The sequence below is a fragment of the Malus sylvestris genome, chromosome 1 (assembly GCF_916048215.2).
Source record: "Malus sylvestris chromosome 1, drMalSylv7.2, whole genome shotgun sequence".
Taxonomy (NCBI): Eukaryota; Viridiplantae; Streptophyta; class Magnoliopsida; order Rosales; family Rosaceae; genus Malus; species Malus sylvestris.
Window position 1 is genome coordinate 28884527 of NC_062260.1, and position 20486 is coordinate 28905012.

At 40.9% G+C, this 20486-nt stretch overlaps 1 protein-coding gene, 1 long non-coding RNA gene and 1 pseudogene across 3 annotated transcripts; all 3 read right to left on the reverse strand.

Annotated features, from left to right (window-relative positions):
- Window positions 1-4507: 4507 nt before the first annotated feature.
- On the reverse strand, window positions 4508-5562 carry LOC126615427 (uncharacterized; annotated as a pseudogene).
- A 266-nt stretch (window positions 5563-5828) lies between these two features.
- LOC126624466 (cyclic nucleotide-gated ion channel 1-like) lies at window positions 5829-11405 on the reverse strand. 2 transcript variants are annotated; one of them, XM_050293539.1, is made up of 7 exons: window positions 11022-11405; window positions 8093-8474; window positions 7792-7989; window positions 7389-7693; window positions 7156-7267; window positions 6783-7034; window positions 5829-6500 (listed from the first exon to the last, which is right to left on the reverse strand). In XM_050293539.1, the coding sequence occupies exons 1-7, from the start codon at window positions 11084-11086 to the stop codon at window positions 6018-6020; spliced, it is 1797 nt and encodes a 598-aa protein (XP_050149496.1). In that variant the 5' UTR covers window positions 11087-11405; the 3' UTR covers window positions 5829-6017. The 2 variants fall into 2 exon arrangements, with proteins under 2 accessions (XP_050149496.1, XP_050149490.1); XM_050293533.1 differs by lacking the exon at window positions 11022-11405 and adding an exon at window positions 10645-10727.
- A 6238-nt stretch (window positions 11406-17643) lies between these two features.
- On the reverse strand, window positions 17644-18090 carry LOC126624544 (uncharacterized). Its single transcript, XR_007624136.1, has 2 exons — window positions 17970-18090; window positions 17644-17753 (listed from the first exon to the last, which is right to left on the reverse strand). It is a non-coding gene; the product is annotated as an uncharacterized LOC126624544 (long non-coding RNA).
- Window positions 18091-20486: the final 2396 nt, after the last annotated feature.

The window sequence follows — 20486 nt, forward strand, 5'->3', positions numbered from 1 at the left end:
ACAGGTCTAATTTGGAAATTTGCCAACCAAGCTCCTTGTTCACCCGGTCTTACCGATATGCCCGTTTCTCGAAGAGAAAATAGTAGCAGAACATGAATAGCTTGAAGGGATGCAAGTTGTCCATGATATTTCCGACTAAGTGCATCCGCCACTACATTGGCATGTCCGGGATGATACTTGATCGTGCAGTTATAATCAGTGATAAGTTCCATCCATCTTCTTTGCCTCAAATTTAAATCTCTCTGAGTAAAGATATACTTGAGGCTCTTATGATCAGTAAAGATGCGACACTTCTCACTGTACAAATAATGTCTCCAAATCTTCAGAGCAAACACTACTGCACCAAGTTCCAAATCATGAGTGGGATATTTTCTCTCATGAATCTTGAGTTGCTTGGAAGCATAAGCAATGACTTTATCATGCTGCATCAGTACACAACCCAAACATGATAAAGATGCATCCGTATAGATATCAAACTCACCGCTATCGTCTAGAAGAGTAAAAACGGGAGCTTGAGTAAGACATCGCTTCAACTCCTGAAAACTCCACTCACAATCTTCATCCCACTTAAACTCAACTTCCTTTCGAGTCAACTTATTTAGAGGTAAGGCAATGGCTGAGAAACCTTTAACAAATCTTCGGTAATAGCCAGCCAGGCCTAGAAAACTTACCACTTCTGTAACATTTCTCGGTTGCTCCCACGTAGTTATTGCTGACACCTTCTAAGGATCCACACTAATCCCTTCAGCAGATACCACATGACCGAGAAAGCTAATTTGGTTTAGCCAGAACTGACACTTGCTAAACTTAGCATACAACTGCTCACTGCTCAACCTTTCCAGCACCAACCTTAAATGCTTCTTATGCTCGCTAACACACTTGGAAAAGATCAGAATATCATCAATGAACACAATCACAAACCGGTCCAGATACGGTCTGAAAACTCTGTTCATCAAATCCATGAACGCTGCATGTGCATTCGTCAGTCTGAAAGGCATGACACGAAATTCAAAGTGTCTGTACCTAGTGTGGAATGCAGTCTTCAGTACATCTCCCTCCCGAATTAGCAGCTGATGATAACCTGAGCGAAGATCGATCTTAGAGAACACCTGAGCACCCTTCAGCTGGTCGAACAGATCATCGATCCGAGGTAAAGGGTAACGATTCTTCACCGTCACCCGGTTTAGCTGCCAATAGTCGATGCAAAGTCTCATCGATCCATCCTTCTTTTTAACAAATAAAACAGGAGCACTCCAGGGAGACATACTGGGTTGGATGTAACCCTTATCCACTAACTCCTGAAGTTGAACCTTCAATTCCCTCAACTCCGCCGGTGCCATTCGATAAGATGTTAAAGAGATAGGGTCTGTTCCTGGAAGTAAATCGATGGTAAATTCAATTTCCCTCGCAGGCGGTAACCCTGGTAAATCCTCTGGAAAAACATCGGTGAAATGCTTCACCATTGGCACATCCTTAGGACGTAACGAAGATTTATCCCTTATTACTACATGGGCTAAGAATCCCACACATCCCCTACTCAACAATTTAGTTGCCTGTATAGCGGAAATAATACTACTAGGAATGATTCGTCGCTCACCCTGAAATGTGATCGACGGTCGTCCAGGTCGATTGAACGTCACAGATTTCTCCCAACATGCGACATAAGCCCGGTGCCTGGATAGCCAATCCATCCCCAAAATAACATCAAACTTCGCCAAATGAAAAAGGACCAGATTAGCCTCCATCATTTCCCCTTCCACTATTACTGGGCAACTTTTATACTCCCACTGAGCACAAAACAGATCTCCTTGCGGCATTTGCACAAGCATATCATAACCAAGAGGTGTAGGTGGTGCATTTAAATTAAGTGCAAATGATGAAGACACAAATGAAAAAGTAGCACCCGGATCAATTAGAACCCTCGCCCAATTACCACAAATAAGTAACATACCGGAAATGACTTGAGGATCCTGATCGGCCTCATGCTGTGTCATAGCGTTGATACGTCCATGAAACTGACGTCCTGCGCCACTATTACGGTTACCACGAGCCCTGAATCCTTGATTATTACGGCCTGCTCGATTCCCCTGAGAGCGGCTACTCGAAGTTGCACCAAACTGTTGCGGCTGTCTCTGAGTGGAGAATTAGGTATTCTGACTTCCACTTCCACTTCCACTCCCACCATAGCTCTGAATGTAATTACCTCTGTAGCTAGAACTTGGATTACTCCCTTCACCATAACTCGACACAGATGCATAACTCTCAGCAGGCTGTCCAGAAGGGCAAAATCTGGCAATATGCCCCGTGCCTCCACACCTGTGACACGTAACCTGCGACCTGAAGTGACTGAAAGATCGCCTCCTAGATTCATTACCCGAACACTCGCTGGAAGAACCTGAACCTTGACCCTGAAGTTTGAAAGAATGAGAGTGTCTAGGGCCAACAAAATTTGAGGAGCTACCAGATTCCCTCACACTTCGAGATCTAAAACCACGACCTCTCTGGTTCTGGGTCCGAGGTTGTTCCTGATATCTGGGTGGTTCCTGATATTGTGCCTGCTTTTGGTTACGAGTCTCCCACCTAGGTTGTTCAATCCTCAAATAAGTCTCAATCATTTCCTCATAACTTATGTGCCTTATGGCTGCCACTCGTTCACGATAATCAGGGTTCAAACAAATCAATAACTGAACCATCTTCTCACTTGGGTTATCATAAGTCCCCGCATGGTGTCTCGACAGGCGTCGAAAAGTATTATCCACCTCTGTGATACTTAGATCGCCTTGACGAAACTCTAGGAATTGCTGTCTCATCCTAAGCTGATAACTTGGACTCAGAAAATGTGCACTGAAAGCTTTCCGGAATGTCGTCCAAGTCATCGAAGTACCTCGTGGAAGAGCATGTTTCACTCATTTCCACCAAATCTTTGCAGGACCCTTAAGAAAATAACCAGCAGTCTCCGCCCACTCACCTGGTGGGCATCTCATCGCCTCCAGAGTATCTTCCACTTGCTCAAACCATTCCTCAGCCTCCGGACAGGCTCCCACTACCCAAAGCTCTGGAATACCATGACTGGTAGCAATCTCAATATAGGTGCGATTTGATGATCTACTAGTAAAGGCATTTCGCAAAACATTAGCCAATTGCTCAATTCCTCCCCCTATACCAGAACGAGCTCGACGAGGTACATTCCCACCAGCGGGATCCATAATTCTGATAAGAAACAAGAAAGATTTAGAACAACAGGAAATTACGGATATAAAGAGAATTATAATTACCAAATGGTGGAAAAGAATCCTAAGTATGCTCTGAATAAATCATGCTCTGATACCAATCTGACACGCCCCGATCCCGATGTCCTCGTGACATCGGGATTATCACGTGCTGGCCGACACCTAAAGGGTGACGAAAGCCATTTAAATTAAGTAAAAGCTCATAAATAAGCTAAAACAGGCAGCAGGAACTAGCCACATAATACTAAAATTCAACTTCTAATTAATAAAATTAGAATCAAACGCATAATGTCAGAGCATACGTCTATTACATAGTACAAACAGAATTTAAGATAGAGATGTGCTATATTACAATAGATATCGAAGCAGAGGAAATATAGCACTGGATCACTGGTAGGGAAATGCCTCGTAGCTTAAATCGTAATCCTCGTTCTTAAGTCCTGAAAGGGGCGCAAAACAAACATGAGTGGACCAATTTGATATAAATATAATAAAACAGTTATCAACATACTAACCCCCAGGTTTATGAAAACATATATATAATGTAAAACATAGGTTTTCCGAAACCTAGCATGATGTGCAGTATCTCAAATTCATAACTTATATAAGTAATAAACACTAGTGAATTGTCCGATAACCCTCAGGCCCCATGCCGGCTCCCCGTCTCTGAGCAGACAGTAAGAGGAAAATACACTTCAGCCCCTTGCCAGCTCCCCGTCCCTAGTCTTAAATGTCAGAGGAAACACCCTCCAGGCCCTATGCCAACACCAAACCGTCGCCCGGGTTGGACCAGAATCTATCCATACGTCCGTAGTGGAAATGACCGCTAGGTAAGTACAAAACCATTGAATATATCAATATTGAAAAACAACTTCATAGTATAAAGTCATCCATCATCTATACTATAAAGAGGTGTTCTAAACATGTTCTAAATATTATATCGTCATCCATCAGATATTCTATAAGAACATGGGTTATAGGAAAAATAGTAATAACTCAAACTAGCCTCAGTAAGCATATTATCTCATAAAGTACTTTATAAAATATAAGTATTAAATCATGCTTTTCATGTATGCATTTCTATTATTAAAACATGCTTTTGAAAAGGTCCACTCACCGTACACCGATGGTGCAAAGCTGTACCAACAAGGAATAACGGAATCACCGTTAATAATTGCACATATTCACATATAGGAGTACCTTTAGTCAAACTCTATTCAAACGATTGAATTTGGGAAAATGGACTTCAAAAACGGGTTCAGGACGTCGAAATTAGCCTATGAGATGTCCTGAACGAAACCCCGAAAAGTCAACTCAAAAAGTCAACGTTGACTGGTCAAAGTCAAAGTCAAAGTCAACTCTGACAGTTGACCGTTGACCGAGTCAACAGTCAAGGTCAACTGGTCAGAGGTCAAAGTCAACGGGGCTTGGATTGGGTTGGGCCGAATGGGCCTTAAGGGTTTTCGGCTGGATTAAATGTTAGTGGGTTTTGGGAAGGGCTGAAAGGGCTGAAAGCCCACCTTCTAAATGGCCTAAGGCCTTAATTTCTAAAACAGAAATTAATTAAAACCTTAAAAAGGTTTTTGGGTTGGGCTCCCTCACCACATGGAACCGGCCTTGGAGGCCTGTCTTACCGGAGCACCACCACCGGAGCTTCACAGCTCCGGCCGACTACCACACACAACCCTAGACCCCGATCTAGGTACCAAAACGAAGAGCAAGACGAGGGGAGTGTTTTTATACCTTCATTTCGTCGTGGAACGGCCGGAGATGGCCGGAAAACCCCCGAGGTCACCGGAGTTGGATGTGCTTACACCCGGCTTCGATTTCATCCTATAACCTCCAAATATACGAAAAACAACTCAATTAAACCCCATTCACACAGATTCTAGGACGAAAGAGAGGGATTTGAGGCTTACCAAACCGAAGGAAAAAGGGAAACTCGCCGGAGTTCCTCTCCAGGTTTTACTGGGGTCGCGGGATCGAGAGGGAGAAAGAGAGAGAGAGAGAGAGAGAGCATGACGAGATGATGATGACGATGGACTTCCTCGTGCGGGGAGATGGGTGCGTGCGTGCTGCTGCGGTGCAGAGAAGAGGGAGAGAAGTGAGAGATGAGAGAGAGCCGAGAGGGAGAGAGAGATAGGAAGACGGAAAACGAAAAAGAAGGAGTTCACGGGGGGGGGGGGGCAGAGAGAGAAGAATAAGAAATTGCTTGGGGTGCTACCACGTGGCAGATTTAGAAAGAAAGGGATCCAATGCTTTGGATCCTGATTTGGTAGACAAAAAGGATGAAATTGATATATTTAAAACATTTTGGGGTAATTACAAACATATATTTTTATAAATAGGGGGTGGGTGTTACACTGCAGACTTAACAGTTTGACTAACGGATGTATGAGACTATCCCAAAATTAACACTTTAGGTATGACTCTGGGACGAAAAAAACTTGATGTACTAAATTTTGAAAACCACGAAATATGAGGGTAGTAAACAGTCTTTTACCCTAAATTTTTTATATGATTTCACGTAAGTTTGAATTGTAAACTGCATATCATTTTGTCTATTTGTAACAACTGTATCAATTGTGAAGTAGCATGTAATAAACACAATAGTTGAAAGAACAAAGAGTTTGGACATATTTTTATTATAGCATTTCCAAATGCTATGATATGATCTATTCACTCGTATAATTTTATGCAATAAAAGAAAATTCATAGAACTTCAAAAACGCTATGGAAAAGGCTTGATCGCTATTAACATAGCGCTTTCTAAAACGTTAGGGTATCCTATTGTAGTGCACGTTTGTTTTTGCGGAGATGAAGACGGAATGCTGATGCTATGGTAGAAGCTGCCACGGACTCCAACAATTGAGAACCCTTCTTCTTCTTTTTCTCCCACTCTAACCGGGATTTGGAAACTACCGTTTCCAAGTCCTTTGCCATGAGCACAAATGCTTCTACTTTTGTCTGAGTTTTGACATGTTTGCTGGAGACTGGAAGTTTGGTGAAACGGTGTGATGCGCAATCGAGAAGCTCTTCCCCGTAAAAGTCACCTTTCCCGAGGGGCTTGGTGTCCATTGATGAGATTCCTTGCCCAGCTTGACTATCAGTCGACCCGTAGGTCCACACTGTCCCTTCGATAATGAACAGCATGCAGTCGAGTGGATCACCCATTCGAAAAACGAAGCTGTTCTCAGTGTACCTCACTGGCTTCAGATAGTTGCAGATAAACGTCAACACTTTGACATCCATATCTTCAAGCGTTTTTACCTAAACGCATGCGTGCACGCAGACATATATTATCAGAACCACATTGCAGTGAAAATGGATGCAATTACTAAATGGATGCAATTAACCTGGCTATGGTAATAACAATGTTATTATGTGTTGTTAACTAACCTAGCATTTTTATATAACTTGGGACTATAAACTTTAAGTTATAGTGCAATCTTATCTTCATTGTAATTCAAATGATGAATGTTAACGTCATTTTTTTAAAACACTGTATACCATATATTACTGGTGAGAGCTGGAGGTTATTGAGAAACGTACTTTCTGAAGTGTCTTCATGCAAAGACAATGTTTCAGATGTGTTCTGATATTCACAGGAAGAATATAGAACAGAAAATGATGGAGATCAGCATCAATGTGTCGTTTCAAGTTTTGCCTTATGTTACTCAAGATTGCTTCCTTCATAACATCAGGGATTTCGTTTCTGGACATCCATGTCCTTACTTCTAGCTTCTTCAGCTTAATCTTTTCGCTTAGCTCTTCTGCTTTTGAAGCTTCCATCTGCATATAAGTCTGTCTCGCCACAAATCAAACAATTACTTAATATACTCGAAGAATGACCTCCGCATGCAGCCCCAAATACGGGAAAATTGTTGAAAGTTAATGTACCTACAAAGAGATTGAATATACCAACCTGCACGTTTCCAATGAGATATAAAAACAGTAGCAAGCCAACGACAGAAATGGCAACCGCAAACAAGTTTTCCCACACATACGTACTTGTTGTCAGATTGGTCCCAAAATTACTGCAAAGGATTAAGGTACATGATATCATATTAAACAATGTTGCTGAATTAGATAACTCCAAAAAATTATTCGTTACATATTTTCTAAAAATTGTTGATTGTCAATGGATATAATGCGAACCTCAGATTTCTCAAGCCCCACCATAAAGAGTAAAAAAACTTCTTTTCGAACTTTATATGCTCCGTGTTTTGATTCTTTAGGGAATCAAGAAAAATTCCAAAGTTAAATGGAGATAAAGCACCATCTAGAGTATCCAATGGGCAATGCTCATTTAGAAATGTTATATTCCTTGCCATAGTACTCCGACTATCACAATAGAAAGTATTTATACATTCCCTGGGATCTATACTATGATTTACACAAGCCTCGTGCCAACATGATAACTCTCGTTCAATAGAAAAAAAGTACCAAAGAGCTCCAAGCAGCTAAATTCATAATATGCAAACACAAAACCTCAGATAATTAGTCTAACATTTTAAAAAAATTGCTATTAAAATTGAATGACAATTGAGGCGGAACTTACATGGCTGGCAAGAATGTAGAGAAACAAGTTGTATAGACCCTTAACCCATATGCTATTAGTTATTTTGTATTCCTTGGCCGATAGGTAAATTCGATAAATCCTCGGAAAATATTGACAGAGAAGAAAAATATTCAGGACCTTGATGTGTTCCACGAATCCTGAGCCTTTCATTGTGTAAAACATAACTCCTATTAGCACCTGCAGAAAATCAAAAGATAAAAAAGGGTGAGCACTTAGAAGTCCATCTCAGTTTCAACTAGCCACAGAAAATAACATTAGAGTTTAGTTAATTTTCTCTTACTTGAGGGAGGGGAATAAGAGCGAACAAATCTATTACAGTATAGATAGATAACCACGGCAACATCTTCGGAGCTATTTCCAGGGTATTTGGATTTTGAACACGGTCACAGATTTCACATATTAAATGCACCAGGAAAATGACATCCGTGATTAATCGCATAAGAAAAGCAACAAAAGCCAACGTTTTGTCTATTTGAAAACACTTGTTATCCTGATCGATGATCACAATGTAAAAGAAGAAGGGATCAATAGAGACAGCAAATACGCATGATATCACATATATTATGCTCCATCTTGGAAGGTAAGGCCCCAGCGTTTTACGAATCTTCTTTATCAAGTTAAGGTCCCTGCTGCACATCGATTTCGAATATTCTCCAGCCTCTCTGGGAAACACGCAACAAAAAACAAATGAAATTCATATGCATTCACCCTAAACCCTTATATTTCATACATTCTTCACTGAAACAAGTATTCATCTTTGCATAGCGTAAAATAATAAGAGAATAATATTTCTCGTATGAGGGGTCCACAATTAGAGTTGCCAAGTGCCAAAATAGTCCCTCGGTAATAATTCGACAATGATATTACGAAGTTGGCTACAATACTTATACGGGCATCTCTGGTTTTCACCGACGCCACTGACAACTTTAGGTCGTCGTGAATGGCCAAAATCCCATCTTCGATGTCAGCGAACATCGTTTTTGAGATGATGGAGTCCAGGATTGTGAGATTATCCTAAATCTCTCCCGAATTTGGGTTTTGTACGATCGGACTAACCACACCTCCGTCGATTTTGACGAGGCCGGCGTTGGTGGGGTTGCAGCAAGCAACGCCGCTGGCCTAATGGCTACTAAAGCCACCACCCAAGCCCAGTCTTCGGTGGAGCCCACCATAGCCTCTTGCGGCCCTTCTCCCCCAACGGCGATGTACTATCGCCGCGAAAATTTGAGTTTTATTTACGAAATCTTGTGGCGCTCTCTTTCTGTCCCCTCGCCTGGACCATCGTCGAGAAGACAATAGTTGCTTTGAGCTCCACCGGGCCACGCCCTGTGGTGACACTGTCGAAGGCGAAACCGTTAACAAACCGGCGATCAAGAACTGGATCCGTCAATCTAAGATATATTATGCACATCCGGTAACGTGTGAATCTTCTGTGGGCCGTCATGGTACATTGATGGACCTAACCAAGGTCATCACCCCCTTTGCCACGATGGGTTTTGTACATTCCGGCCCAGCTAGCACCACTCTGGACCCGTGTGTTCAGCTCAAGGAAGGAAAGAGAAAGAAAGAAACGAAAAAGTTTAACTGAATTTGATTTAACCGTCGATTGTAACGTGCAATACTCTGTGTGTGTGGTGTGTTTTTCAATTGAGTTGCATATATCGTATATTTGTATTTCTATTGAGAATGCAGGTATGTTTCATTCTCGAGTTAGAAGTTTTGAGCATGCCATAGAAACCTTTTGAGTTTCTAAGAACGCACCACTCATTTTGAGACCATATGTGTTTTACGATTAATCTATTAAGGCAAATCATGTATTAGAACTCGAATGTTCTAAATATGATGCCAATGGATGTCTTATTCACAAAGCACTAATTTTCACATTTGTGAAAGAAGATGTGAAGTTTCACTTGACTTATGGACCACTCAAGTCCATGAATGGTACAATTCTAAAAGTTTGTAGAATAAGATTACTAAAATGTTGCTTGCTGAAAAGCGCAACCATGCCCCTAACTAAGTTTGTTATGCGCGCTTCTACTGGCTGAAAGACACTCTGGAGCAAATGTTGAGTGCTTCACAAAGCCCAAGTAACCGATATTGGCATATAGGTTGCAACATGGGTAGCAAACCCCAGCTCGCGAATAATGATAGAATCAGGGTTCGCTCAAGTTGTGGCGATCGCGATCATGAGCGTGATCCCTTCGCTTTTAGGATCAAAAACTTTAAGGCTTAGGGATAGTATCCCTAAACCAATGTTTGTGAGGAGTATCATTTTGTAGTCAACATATGAGACTTATTTTACCTTGTGATCTTAAAGACACCACCTTGCATAGATATCCCTCTAAGAAGTCGGTGCATGTAAGAGTAAAATTTTGAAATGGAAGTCCCTATATTGGCCGAATCCCCTTAGTGAACTTAGTTGAGTTTGTGAATAATTCTTATGTTCACGGATTTAAGTTTGGTGTTTGTTCTATTCTTGGATATCATTATAGATATGGACCTTGAATATTAGTTAATTGAATCATGTTTTTTTTTCAAATAAATGTCACCAAATTAAATTAACATGTGATTTGGTACAAAAGTGGGGAAGTTAGTTATCTAGATGAATGTGCAAATTTGCATGCTAACTTCATACCTAAGATCACTTCTTTGACAACAAAATCAGGTCCATATAACCCGTTTCTAGGCCTTGGCACTGCCCACCTAATAGAGAGGCCCTTATGTTCTCTCGTTCCAAAAGAACGTTGTTGAGATTTCAAGGATATTTGAAAAGGACAATGATCATGTTGGAATGGTCACATAAAAAAATTAAGTAGAATATCTTTACGTCACCTCCGATGAATATGGCGCGAAGCATATTTTTGGAGACCATGGTTCACTGCCTGAATGGAGTGCACCATGTGGTCGGCCGAAGGCCATGTGATTTGAGCAGTTTCGTGTTTTGGCACTACCTTTTGGGACATTCTGGTCAAGATATGATGCGCTACAGGCATCATCTTACTCATCATGAGATTGTACATTTTAACAGTCAAAACTGGTGAGGCTAATAAAGGTTGAATAGGTCAAGTCCCAACAACTGGGCCATCCCGTGATGGTTGGTTCCCTGCTATACTTTGATGAGAGTGACATATAGGAGTATGCTAAGTTTAGAATTAGAATACTTTAGAGAGAGAGAGAGAGAGAGAGAGAGAGAGAGAGAGAGTACGAACCTGTCTGTTTTCTCTTCTGCCTGGTTCTCCATATCTGAAGTTAATCCCTTGACGTTTCCAGCCATAATAACTCAAATATATATGTACTAAATGACCCTTATGATGAGTAAAAAAGAATACCTAAATAACTACGACGAGGTTTTCAGTTTACAAGGTGGAGAGAGAATAGAATGCAGAGAGCAAGCATATAGAAACTGAATCTGCATTGCCATTCTCTTTAAGACAAACTGAATTCACGTTTCTTTTAATATGACTTATGTCTTTTAATATGACGTAGGTCTTTAAATATCGTAGATCTTTTAATATGACACAACAGTGCAACCAATAACAGACGCCACCTTTTCTGTTAAGATTCAATAAACATTTAGATTACAAAAAAGATTAGGAACGCAACAAACACCTGCAATATTCCTGCTTTTTGCCGACAGAAAACTATACAAACCTTCTTTTACCATAACCACTTGGACCACCAATGGCAACTGTTACAATGCCCTCTTTTTTCTCTCTAGCCAATAACATCCGTGACCAAAGTACTGCACACTTCAAATTATTTAGGCATCTCATATAATATCAGAAAACATTGCAGAAGAACCCCTTATTAGGAGAGATTTTTTAGTGTAAGAGAACACGGCATGGTACTCCGAGTGTCATAATATCAGTGGATGAATGCTGGAGAAAAATAAACTTCTCTCCATTCATATTATGACACTCGGTGTGTCCAATATGCTAAAAAATCTCTCCTTTAATAGTTGAGACTCCCTAAAATACACATCAGAAATAAAAATACTTAAAAGCAATGGCATCCGGATTTTATCATAACCCGATTAGTAGAAACACAATTTCTAGTATTCAACAGTTAAAAATCAAGTTATGCAATGTAGATGGCCAGCGCAATTTAAGGCGTGCCATTCCAATAATATAACGTCCATTTTCTTAAAAAGAAAAAAAAAATGGTAATTGATTAGATTATATGGTTGCCATCAATAAAATAGGATAGTGTTATTTACACACTTATTTTTACCTTTCACACTCTTGTTAATTTTTATCCGTTAACCTTTTATAATTCATTCAATCCAACGGCTGAGAAGTAAGAAATGTATGTGAGAGATAAAAATAGTTGTGTGAATAGCATCACTCATAAAATATTAAGTAGGAATCACAAAAACCTCAGTTACTTCTTTTAAAGAATAAAATATATTTGTCTCTGTGTGGAAAAAGCCAAAAAAAACAAAGAGCAAAGAGCAAAGAAGAAAGGAGAAGGAACAAACACAAAGAACAAAGAGGAAAGAACAAAGACAAAGAATAAAGACAAAGAACATGAAGCAACAAAGAAGTGAACTCAAATTTTGTTCACACAAAGAATCTCTTGTCTTGGTGTATTAATATATGTACAATGTACACCTCAAAGAAGTAACTGAGCATGAATCACAAAAACCTCAGTTACTTCTTTTAAAGAATAAAATATATTTGTCTCTGTGTGGAAAAAGCCAAAAAAAACAAAGAGCAAAGAGCAAAGAAGAAGGGAGAAAGGACAAACACAAAGAACAAAGAGGAAAAAACAAAGACAAAGAATAAAGACAAAGAACATGAAGCAACAAAGAAGTGAACTCAAATTTTGTTCACACAAAGAATCTCTTGTCTTGGTGTATTAATATATGTACAATGTACACCTCAAAGAAGTAACTGAGCAGGAATCACAAAAACCTCAGTTACTTCTTTTAAAGAATAAAATATATTTGTCTCTGTGTGGAAAAAGCCAAAAAAAAACAAAGAGCAAAGAGCAAAGAAGAAAGGAGAAAGGACAAACACAAAGAACAAAGAGGAAAAAACAAAGACAAAGAATAAAGATAAAGAACATGAAGCAACAAAGAAGTGAACTCAAATTTTGTTCACACAAAGAATCTCTTGTCTTGGTGTATTAATATATGTACAATGTACACCTCAAAGAAGTAACTGAGCAGGAATCACAAAAACCTCAGTTATTTCTTTTAAAGAATAAAATATATTTGTCTCTGTGTGGAAAAAGCCAAAAAAAAAAAAACAAAGAGCAAAGAGCAAAGAAGAAAGGAGAAAGAACAAACACAAAGAACAAAGAGGAAAAAACAAAGACAAAGAATAAAGACAAAGAACATGAAGCAACAAAGAAGTGAACTCAAATTTTGTTCACAAAAAGAATCTCTTGTCTTGGTGTATTAATATATGTACAATGTACACCTCAAAGAAGTAACTGAGCAGGAATCACAAAAACCTCAGTTACTTCTTTTAAAGAATAAAATATATTTGTCTCTATGTGGAAAAAGCCAAAAAAAAAACAAAGAGCAAAGAGCAAAGAAGAAAGGAGAAAGGAGAAAGGACAAACACAAAGAACAAAGAGGAAAAAACAAAGACAAAGAATAAAGACAAAGAACATGAAGCAACAAAGAAGTGAACTCAAATTTTGTTCACACAAAGAATCTCTTGTCTTGGTGTATTAATATATGTACAATGTACACCTCAAAGAGCAACAAAATCTCTGAGACTCTTTCATTGGTTGAATTGCTCACCTGTGGGAAAAGCCAAGCAATTTCTCCACAAGGGACTAACAACATCAAATTAACATAAAAAAAATATAGATAATGCTTGTGTCCTTTACGAGGGATTTATTTGTTCTCCTACTTATGGTTAACTAATATTATCGTCTGAATATCATAATTAGAATTGTTCATTCTTTTTATTATCATTTAAAGATTATACATGCAAAAATTATTCAACTTGTGATCTTTTAGTCAGCCATATGCGTAAAATAAATGAATAGTTCATCATGAAGATGCTCCTTGTTACCAAAATTTGACATGCTACAAACGTCGACTTGTGGTATAGAGTGTAGCCCCAAGCTGGGGGAGGGGTAGGAGAACGCCGACATCAATGCACGTTGTTTATTGCTCGGAGACGACGACGACGATGGCGGTATGTTGTTGCCATAATAGAAGCTGCCATGTCCTTCACCTCTGGAGAACCCTTCTTCACGATTTTCTTCCACTGTAGCCGGTACTTGGAAACTACTATATCCAAGTCATTGGCCGTGAGCACAAATGCTTCTACTTTTATCCGACATTTGGCATGTTTGCTGGAGACTGGAAGTTCGGTGAAACTGCCTGGTGCCCAATCGAGAAGCTCTTCCCCGTAAACTTCACCTTTCTGGAGGGGCTTCGTGGCCATTGATGAGATTGCTCTCCCAGCTTGACTATTACTTGATGCGTATGTCCACAATGTCCTTTCGATAATGAAGGGCATGTTGAAATTTTTTAGATCGACAGTCCGAGTGACCCACTCTAACGATATCGATATTGTCCTCAACTTTATCACATGTCTAATCCGTCAGGTATGAGGTTTTACCATAAAAAGTTTCGGTATTAGTTCGAGTAGGGTAATCATATTTAAAGCCACCATTGTTGACTTCCCCACCGATCGATGTGGGACTGCCAACATGAATTTCCCCCAGTTTGTCCCACCGCGGCGGAGGTTTGAATTTTCAGGGTATTTCGTCTTGAATTTTGAACACGGTTGCAAATTTCACATGTCAAATGCCCCAGGAAAATGACATCCGTGAGTGATCGCATAAGACAAGCAACAATAATCAACGTTTTGTCCATTTGAAGGCACTTGGTTATCCTGATTGATGATCACAACGTAAAAGAATAAGGGACCCAGAAAGACAGCAAAGACGCATGATATCACAAATATTCTGTTCCATATTGGAAGGTAAGGCCCCTGCTGCACTTTGATTTCGAACGTTCTCCTTTCTTTCTGGGAAATACGCAACAAACAACAAAAATTCATATGCGTTCCCTCTAAACCCTAATATGAGCCTCTCGGGCTAACAAATTAAACAAGATAAAATCAGATATCTTTATATACTAAAACTCAGTAAGGTGGTACTGTGGATGACCAGTGGGCGGACGATTTTGCCCCTGGAGGCAATCTATCTCTTACGAAGATTGATGGAAAGATATAGAGATGGGAAAAAGGATTTACACATGGTCTTTATAGATTTGGAGAAAGCGTATGATAGGGTCCCAAGAGACATTCTTTGGAGGATTTTAGAGAAGAAAGGAGTACGAGTAGCATATATCCAAGCTATAAAGGATATGTATGAAGGAGCAAAGACTGCCGTAAGAACTCATGAAGGACAAACTGAAAGTTTTCCCATAACTGTAGGATTACATCAAGGCTCATCCTTAAGTCCTTACCTTTTTGCGTTGGTAATGGATGAGTTAACATGACATATTCAAGATGATATTCCTTGGTGCATGCTTTTCGCAGACGATATAGTGTTGATAGATGAAACTCAGGAAGGGGTAAATGCAAAGCTTAACCTTTGGAGAGAAGAGTTGGAATCTAAAGGTCTTCGCCTAAGCCGATCAAAGACAGAATATATGGAGTGCAAGTTCAGTGCAAATGGAGGTCAAAACGAGTTAGGGGTGAGGATCGGAGATCAAGAAATACCAAAGAGCGACCGTTTTCGTTACCTAGGATCTATCTTGCAAAAGAACGGAGAATTAGATGGAGATCTCAACCATAGAATACAAGCTGGATGGATGAAGTGGAAGAGTGCATCCGGCGTGTTGTGTGACCGCCGTATGCCACTGAAGCTCAAGGGAAAATTTTAGAGGACGGCAATAAGGCCGGCGATGCTGTATGGCACAGAATGTTGGGCGGTGAAGCATTAACACGTACACAAAATGGGTGTAGCGGAGATGAGGATGCTTCGTTGGACGTGTGGGCACACGAGAAAGGATAAGATTAGGAATGAGGATATTCGGGGTAAAGTAGGAGTAGCCGAAATTGAAGGAAAGATGAGAGAAAATCGGTTACGGTGGTTTGGACATGTGCAAAGAAGGCCTATTGACGCTCCGATTAGAAGATGCGACTATGGGACAGAGGTTCAAGGCCGAAGGGGTAGAGGAAGACCTAGGAAAACTTTGGAAGAGACTCTAAGAAAAGACTTAGAGTACTTGGATCTAACGAAGGACATGACACAGGACCGAGCACAATGGCGTTCTAAGATTCATATAGCCGATCCCACTCAGTGACTTGGATTTTCCAAGTCTCCAACCGAGAAGTTTTCCCCACTCAGGAAATTAAGGGAACACTACCTCAACCTACATGCTCCACTCACAAAGCTTCAACAAAAGAAAATTCAAAGAACTTAGCGAAGAAGGCTTTGGTGTATTTAACACAATACGTTGAAATGAAGGAAAGCTTATTTATTGATATCCCCGATAAGCTACAAATATGTACTTATACATAAGTCAAAATAAACAAACAAGAGAGATCCTTCACAAAGGTTGCTTAAGAGAAGTCTCAGCAGTCGGTAGAGCCCCAGGCACTGAAGGGGGATCATTCGGAGCCTCAGTACTGGACAGAACCCTAGAAGGAGGAGGCATCAGAGGTTGATCATTTGGAGCTTCATTACGCGGTACAGCCCCAGAAGACAAAGGCAATAAATGCCTTTGGAATAAACCCACAAATCTCTGATGATCAAGTAAAACCTGACCATCAGATTCCTTCATCTGGTCAAGCTTCCTCTTCATGTTTGTAGCATAGTCATGTGCGAGCCGGTGCAACTGTTTATTCTCATACTTGAGCCCTCTAATCTCCTGTTTGAGACTCATCACTTCAGCCGCCAATGATTCAACTTGGCGGGTTCGAGCAAATAGGCGTTGGGCCATATTAGACACAGAACCTGCACACTGAACACTGAGAGCCAGAGAATCCTTAACAGCTAACTCATCAGACCGTTTGGAAAGTAGTCTGTTATCTTTGGGAGTGAGAAGGTTCCTGGCCACCACCGCAGCGGTCATATCATTCTTCATCACGGAATCCCCAACGGTAAGATGACCAGTAGGGGAGACGAATGATGGACGCCATATGTTGTCAGGAGAAGGCGGGGCTGCCTCTTCAACAAGGTTCAAGTCAAAACGACGGTCGGAAGGGCCAGACATTTTCAAAGGTGTTGAAGAGAGAAGAGGTCGGACAAATCAAGATCTTAGAAGTGCAAGAATGGAGCTTCTACTGGTGGAGATTCAAGTGTGCTTTGGAACTTAATGCCAGCCCCTATAAAAATCTGCACTCGACGGAGCTTCAGAAATCGAAGAGGCGCCTGCTCAGAAATCGAAAAGGCGTTTGCTTTCTCAAAAGCAAGGCTGCTCAGATACCACGAGGGTCGATCTCAGAAATCGAAGAGGCGTTTGCTTTCTCAAAAGCTGGGCTGCGCAAAGACTACGAATGCCGATCTCAGAAATCGAAGAGGCGCTTGCTTTCTCAAAAGCTGGGCTGCTCAGAGACCACGAGGGCCGATCTCAGAAATCGAAGAGGCACCTACTTTTCCAGCCTTGTCAGCACCTGTCACACGCACACTCAGCTTTGCGGAAATTATGGGCATTCGGTCGAAGACTTCTGGTGAAGTAGAAAGCACATGAGTCTTACTGTTCAATCACCCACTTCCCACACGCAACAGTAGCTCATGGGTACCACAGATAACTTTGCCAAAGTTCTCTGCCAAAGTTGAACACGTGAAGCTTGCAGCTCCCACTACATCGCTCTGACCAAGAAGGGTAAAAGAATAGCAAAGAAACAACACTAACAAAGTTTAGACACATAAATTTTGAAGGTCTAGCTACCATATTATTACCCACAAGGGTAAAGGAACAGTACCACTGCTGGATAATTGGAAAGTCCCTGTGTGTCAACCTCTGTGCTTCATGGCAAGGTAGACTAGCAAACATGCCCAACCTTTAATCACATTCGAGAAAACACTCCCAACAAGATTGCTTGCTCCAAAATCGAAGAGGCACCGCCCTCCGAATCTCGAGAGCCAGACTCCCAACATGACTACTTTCTCAAAAATCGAAGAGGGTAAAGAAACAGTACCATTGCTGGATAATTGGAAAGTCCTTGTGTGTCAACCTCTGTGCTTCGTGGCAAGGTAGACTAGCAAACATGCCCAACCTTTACTCACATTCGAGAAAACACTCCCAACAAGATTGCTTGCTCCAAAATCGAAGAGGCACCGCCCTTCGAATCTCGAAAGCCAGACTCCCAACATGATTACTTTCTCAAAAATCGAAGAGACACCGCTCTCCGAATCTCGAGAGCCAGACCCCCAGCATGATTGCTTTCTCAAAAATCGAAGAGGCATCGTTCTCCGAATCTCGAGAGCCAGATCCTCGATAGGATTGCTTGTTCGAAAACCGAAGAGGCAACACTTTCCCAACTTCAAGAGCTAGATCTCCTTGGATAAAGCTGTCTGTAATCTTCACACGCAACATCAGCTTTCCAGATACCACAAACCACTTTTTCAAAGTGCTCTGACAGCGTTAAAACATGTGAGGCTGACAGCTCCCACTATCGTGCTATGACCAAGTAGGGTAAAGGAATAGCATTACTACTTGTTGTTAAGGAGACTCCTATATATGTCGACCTCCATCCCCAACGGACAGGCAGACCTGCAAAAATGCTCAACCCTTCCTCATATCTGAGAGGGCACTCCCAACGAAGCCTTTCGAAATATTCAGCTTTCTTTCCCCCCGATAATACCTCTGCAAACAAGCTATACTAGAGCAAGAATATCTCATATCATCAGGGTTAAAAGCAAGAGTATCCCATATCATGCTTTTTCCCTGTCTTTTCCTTTGACCTTGTTCTTACCTGCAAGATAAGGAGAAAGAGAGCAATCAGTCAGTACTTGGAATCAAGCTTCCAGCCAGGAACTGACTGCCTGGAACCCCTTACCTGATTACTTACCTGACATTGCTCTCGAGTACTCATCTTCAACATTTTATGCTTCCAGGGAAGATACCGCATCTGCCTGAGGAACAGATAGGGCAAGGGAGAAGGATACAAGGAAGCATGTGGAGACAAGCGTAACAGCACACGTGCCGATACATCCATTACTCTGTCAAAGCAAAAGTATCCCATATCAGCAGGGTCGAACGTACTCTAGATTTGATGGACTTGTTTTGACCCTCAAATTCTTCAGTCGGCCTTATACTCTGGAGGAAACCAGAAAACCCTCCAGCTCAGTTCAAGAATAAGCCTGTGGAAAGTTACTTCTTCAAAAGCAAAAGTATCCCATATCATCTCTTCTCATTTTCTTCTCTGTATCCTTCATGCTGCCTGAAACTACGTGGTTTGTATCGCGCTTGACCAAGCCTGAAACTACAAGTAAGCTTCAAGTGAAATTGATACATTACCTTGTGCATCTTCACCAGTTAAAGATACCACCTCTGGATGGAGGAAGAGTACTTCCAGAGAAGATGCCCCATCTACCTATGAGACAGATAAGGCACGTCAAGACGATACCACACTCCGATACTTAGAAGTTTCGTGATTACGAGATCATTCTCCCACAATATTTCCTAATGTCATTTGTACTAAATCATTCACTTGTACTCACTAAAGGAGAGCTTGAACCTATGTACTTGTGTAAACCCTTCACAATTAATGAGAACTCCTCTATTCCGTGGACGTAGCCAATCTGGGTGAACCACGTACATCTTGTGTTCGCTTTCCTATCTCTATCCATTTATATACTTATCCATACTAATGACCGGAGCAATCTAGCGAAGATCACAAAAAGCGACCGTTTTCGCTACCTAAGATCTATCGTGCAAGAGAACGGAGAATTAGATGGAGATCTCAACCATAGAATACAAGTTGGATGGATGAAGTGTAAGAGTGCATCCGGCGTGTTGTGTGACCGTCATAGGTCACTGAAGCTCAAGGGAAAATTTTATAGGACGACAATAAGGCCATCGTGGGATGTGTGGGCACACGAGAAAGGATAAGATTGGGAATGAGGATATCCGAGGTAAAGTAGGAGTAGCCGAAATTGAAGGAAAGATGAGAGAAAATCGGTTCCGGTGATTTGGACATGTGCAAAGAAGGCCTACTGACGCTCCGGTTCGAAGATGTCATTACTGGACAGAGGTTCAGGGCCGAAGGGGTAGAGGAAGACCTAGGAAAACTTTTGAAGATACTCTAAGAAAAGACTTAGAGTACTTGGATCTAACGAAGGACATGACACAAAACCGAGCGCAATGGCGTTCTAGGATTCATATAGCCGACCCCACTTAGTGGGAAAAGGCTTTGTTGTTGTTGTTGTTGTTGTGGCTATAGTACTTGCATTGTTGCAGTTCTATTTAGAATAGGAATGTGATTGTGTAAAACCTAGAGAATATGGGAAAGTATTATATATTCCTATTAGGATTAGATTACCTATTAAATGTTGTAATCATAAAGGGAAAGGTATTTACCCTTCCAACTACTATAAATAAAGGCACAATGGGGTGAATCAAACACACCTCACAATTAAATCAAGGGCCCTTTAATCAAAAGGGCTTAGGCTAACTTTTTTTTAATGAAAAACCACCCTAAACTATTATTTAATAAAAATGATTTAAATTTTAATCATAAGGACACAAA

Coding starts and splice junctions, on each gene's coding strand:
- LOC126624466 (XM_050293533.1), bottom strand. CDS start 10,712: ATGGTGCACTCCATTCAGGCAGTGAACCATGGTCTCCAAAAATATGCT. Junction 8,475..10,644: donor TCGCGCCATATTCATCGGAG/GTGACGTAAAGA, acceptor CGTGTTTCCCAG/AGAGGCTGGAGAATATTCGA. Junction 7,694..7,791: donor TCTACATTCTTGCCAGCCAT/GTAAGTTCCGCC, acceptor TTATGAATTTAG/CTGCTTGGAGCTCTTTGGTA.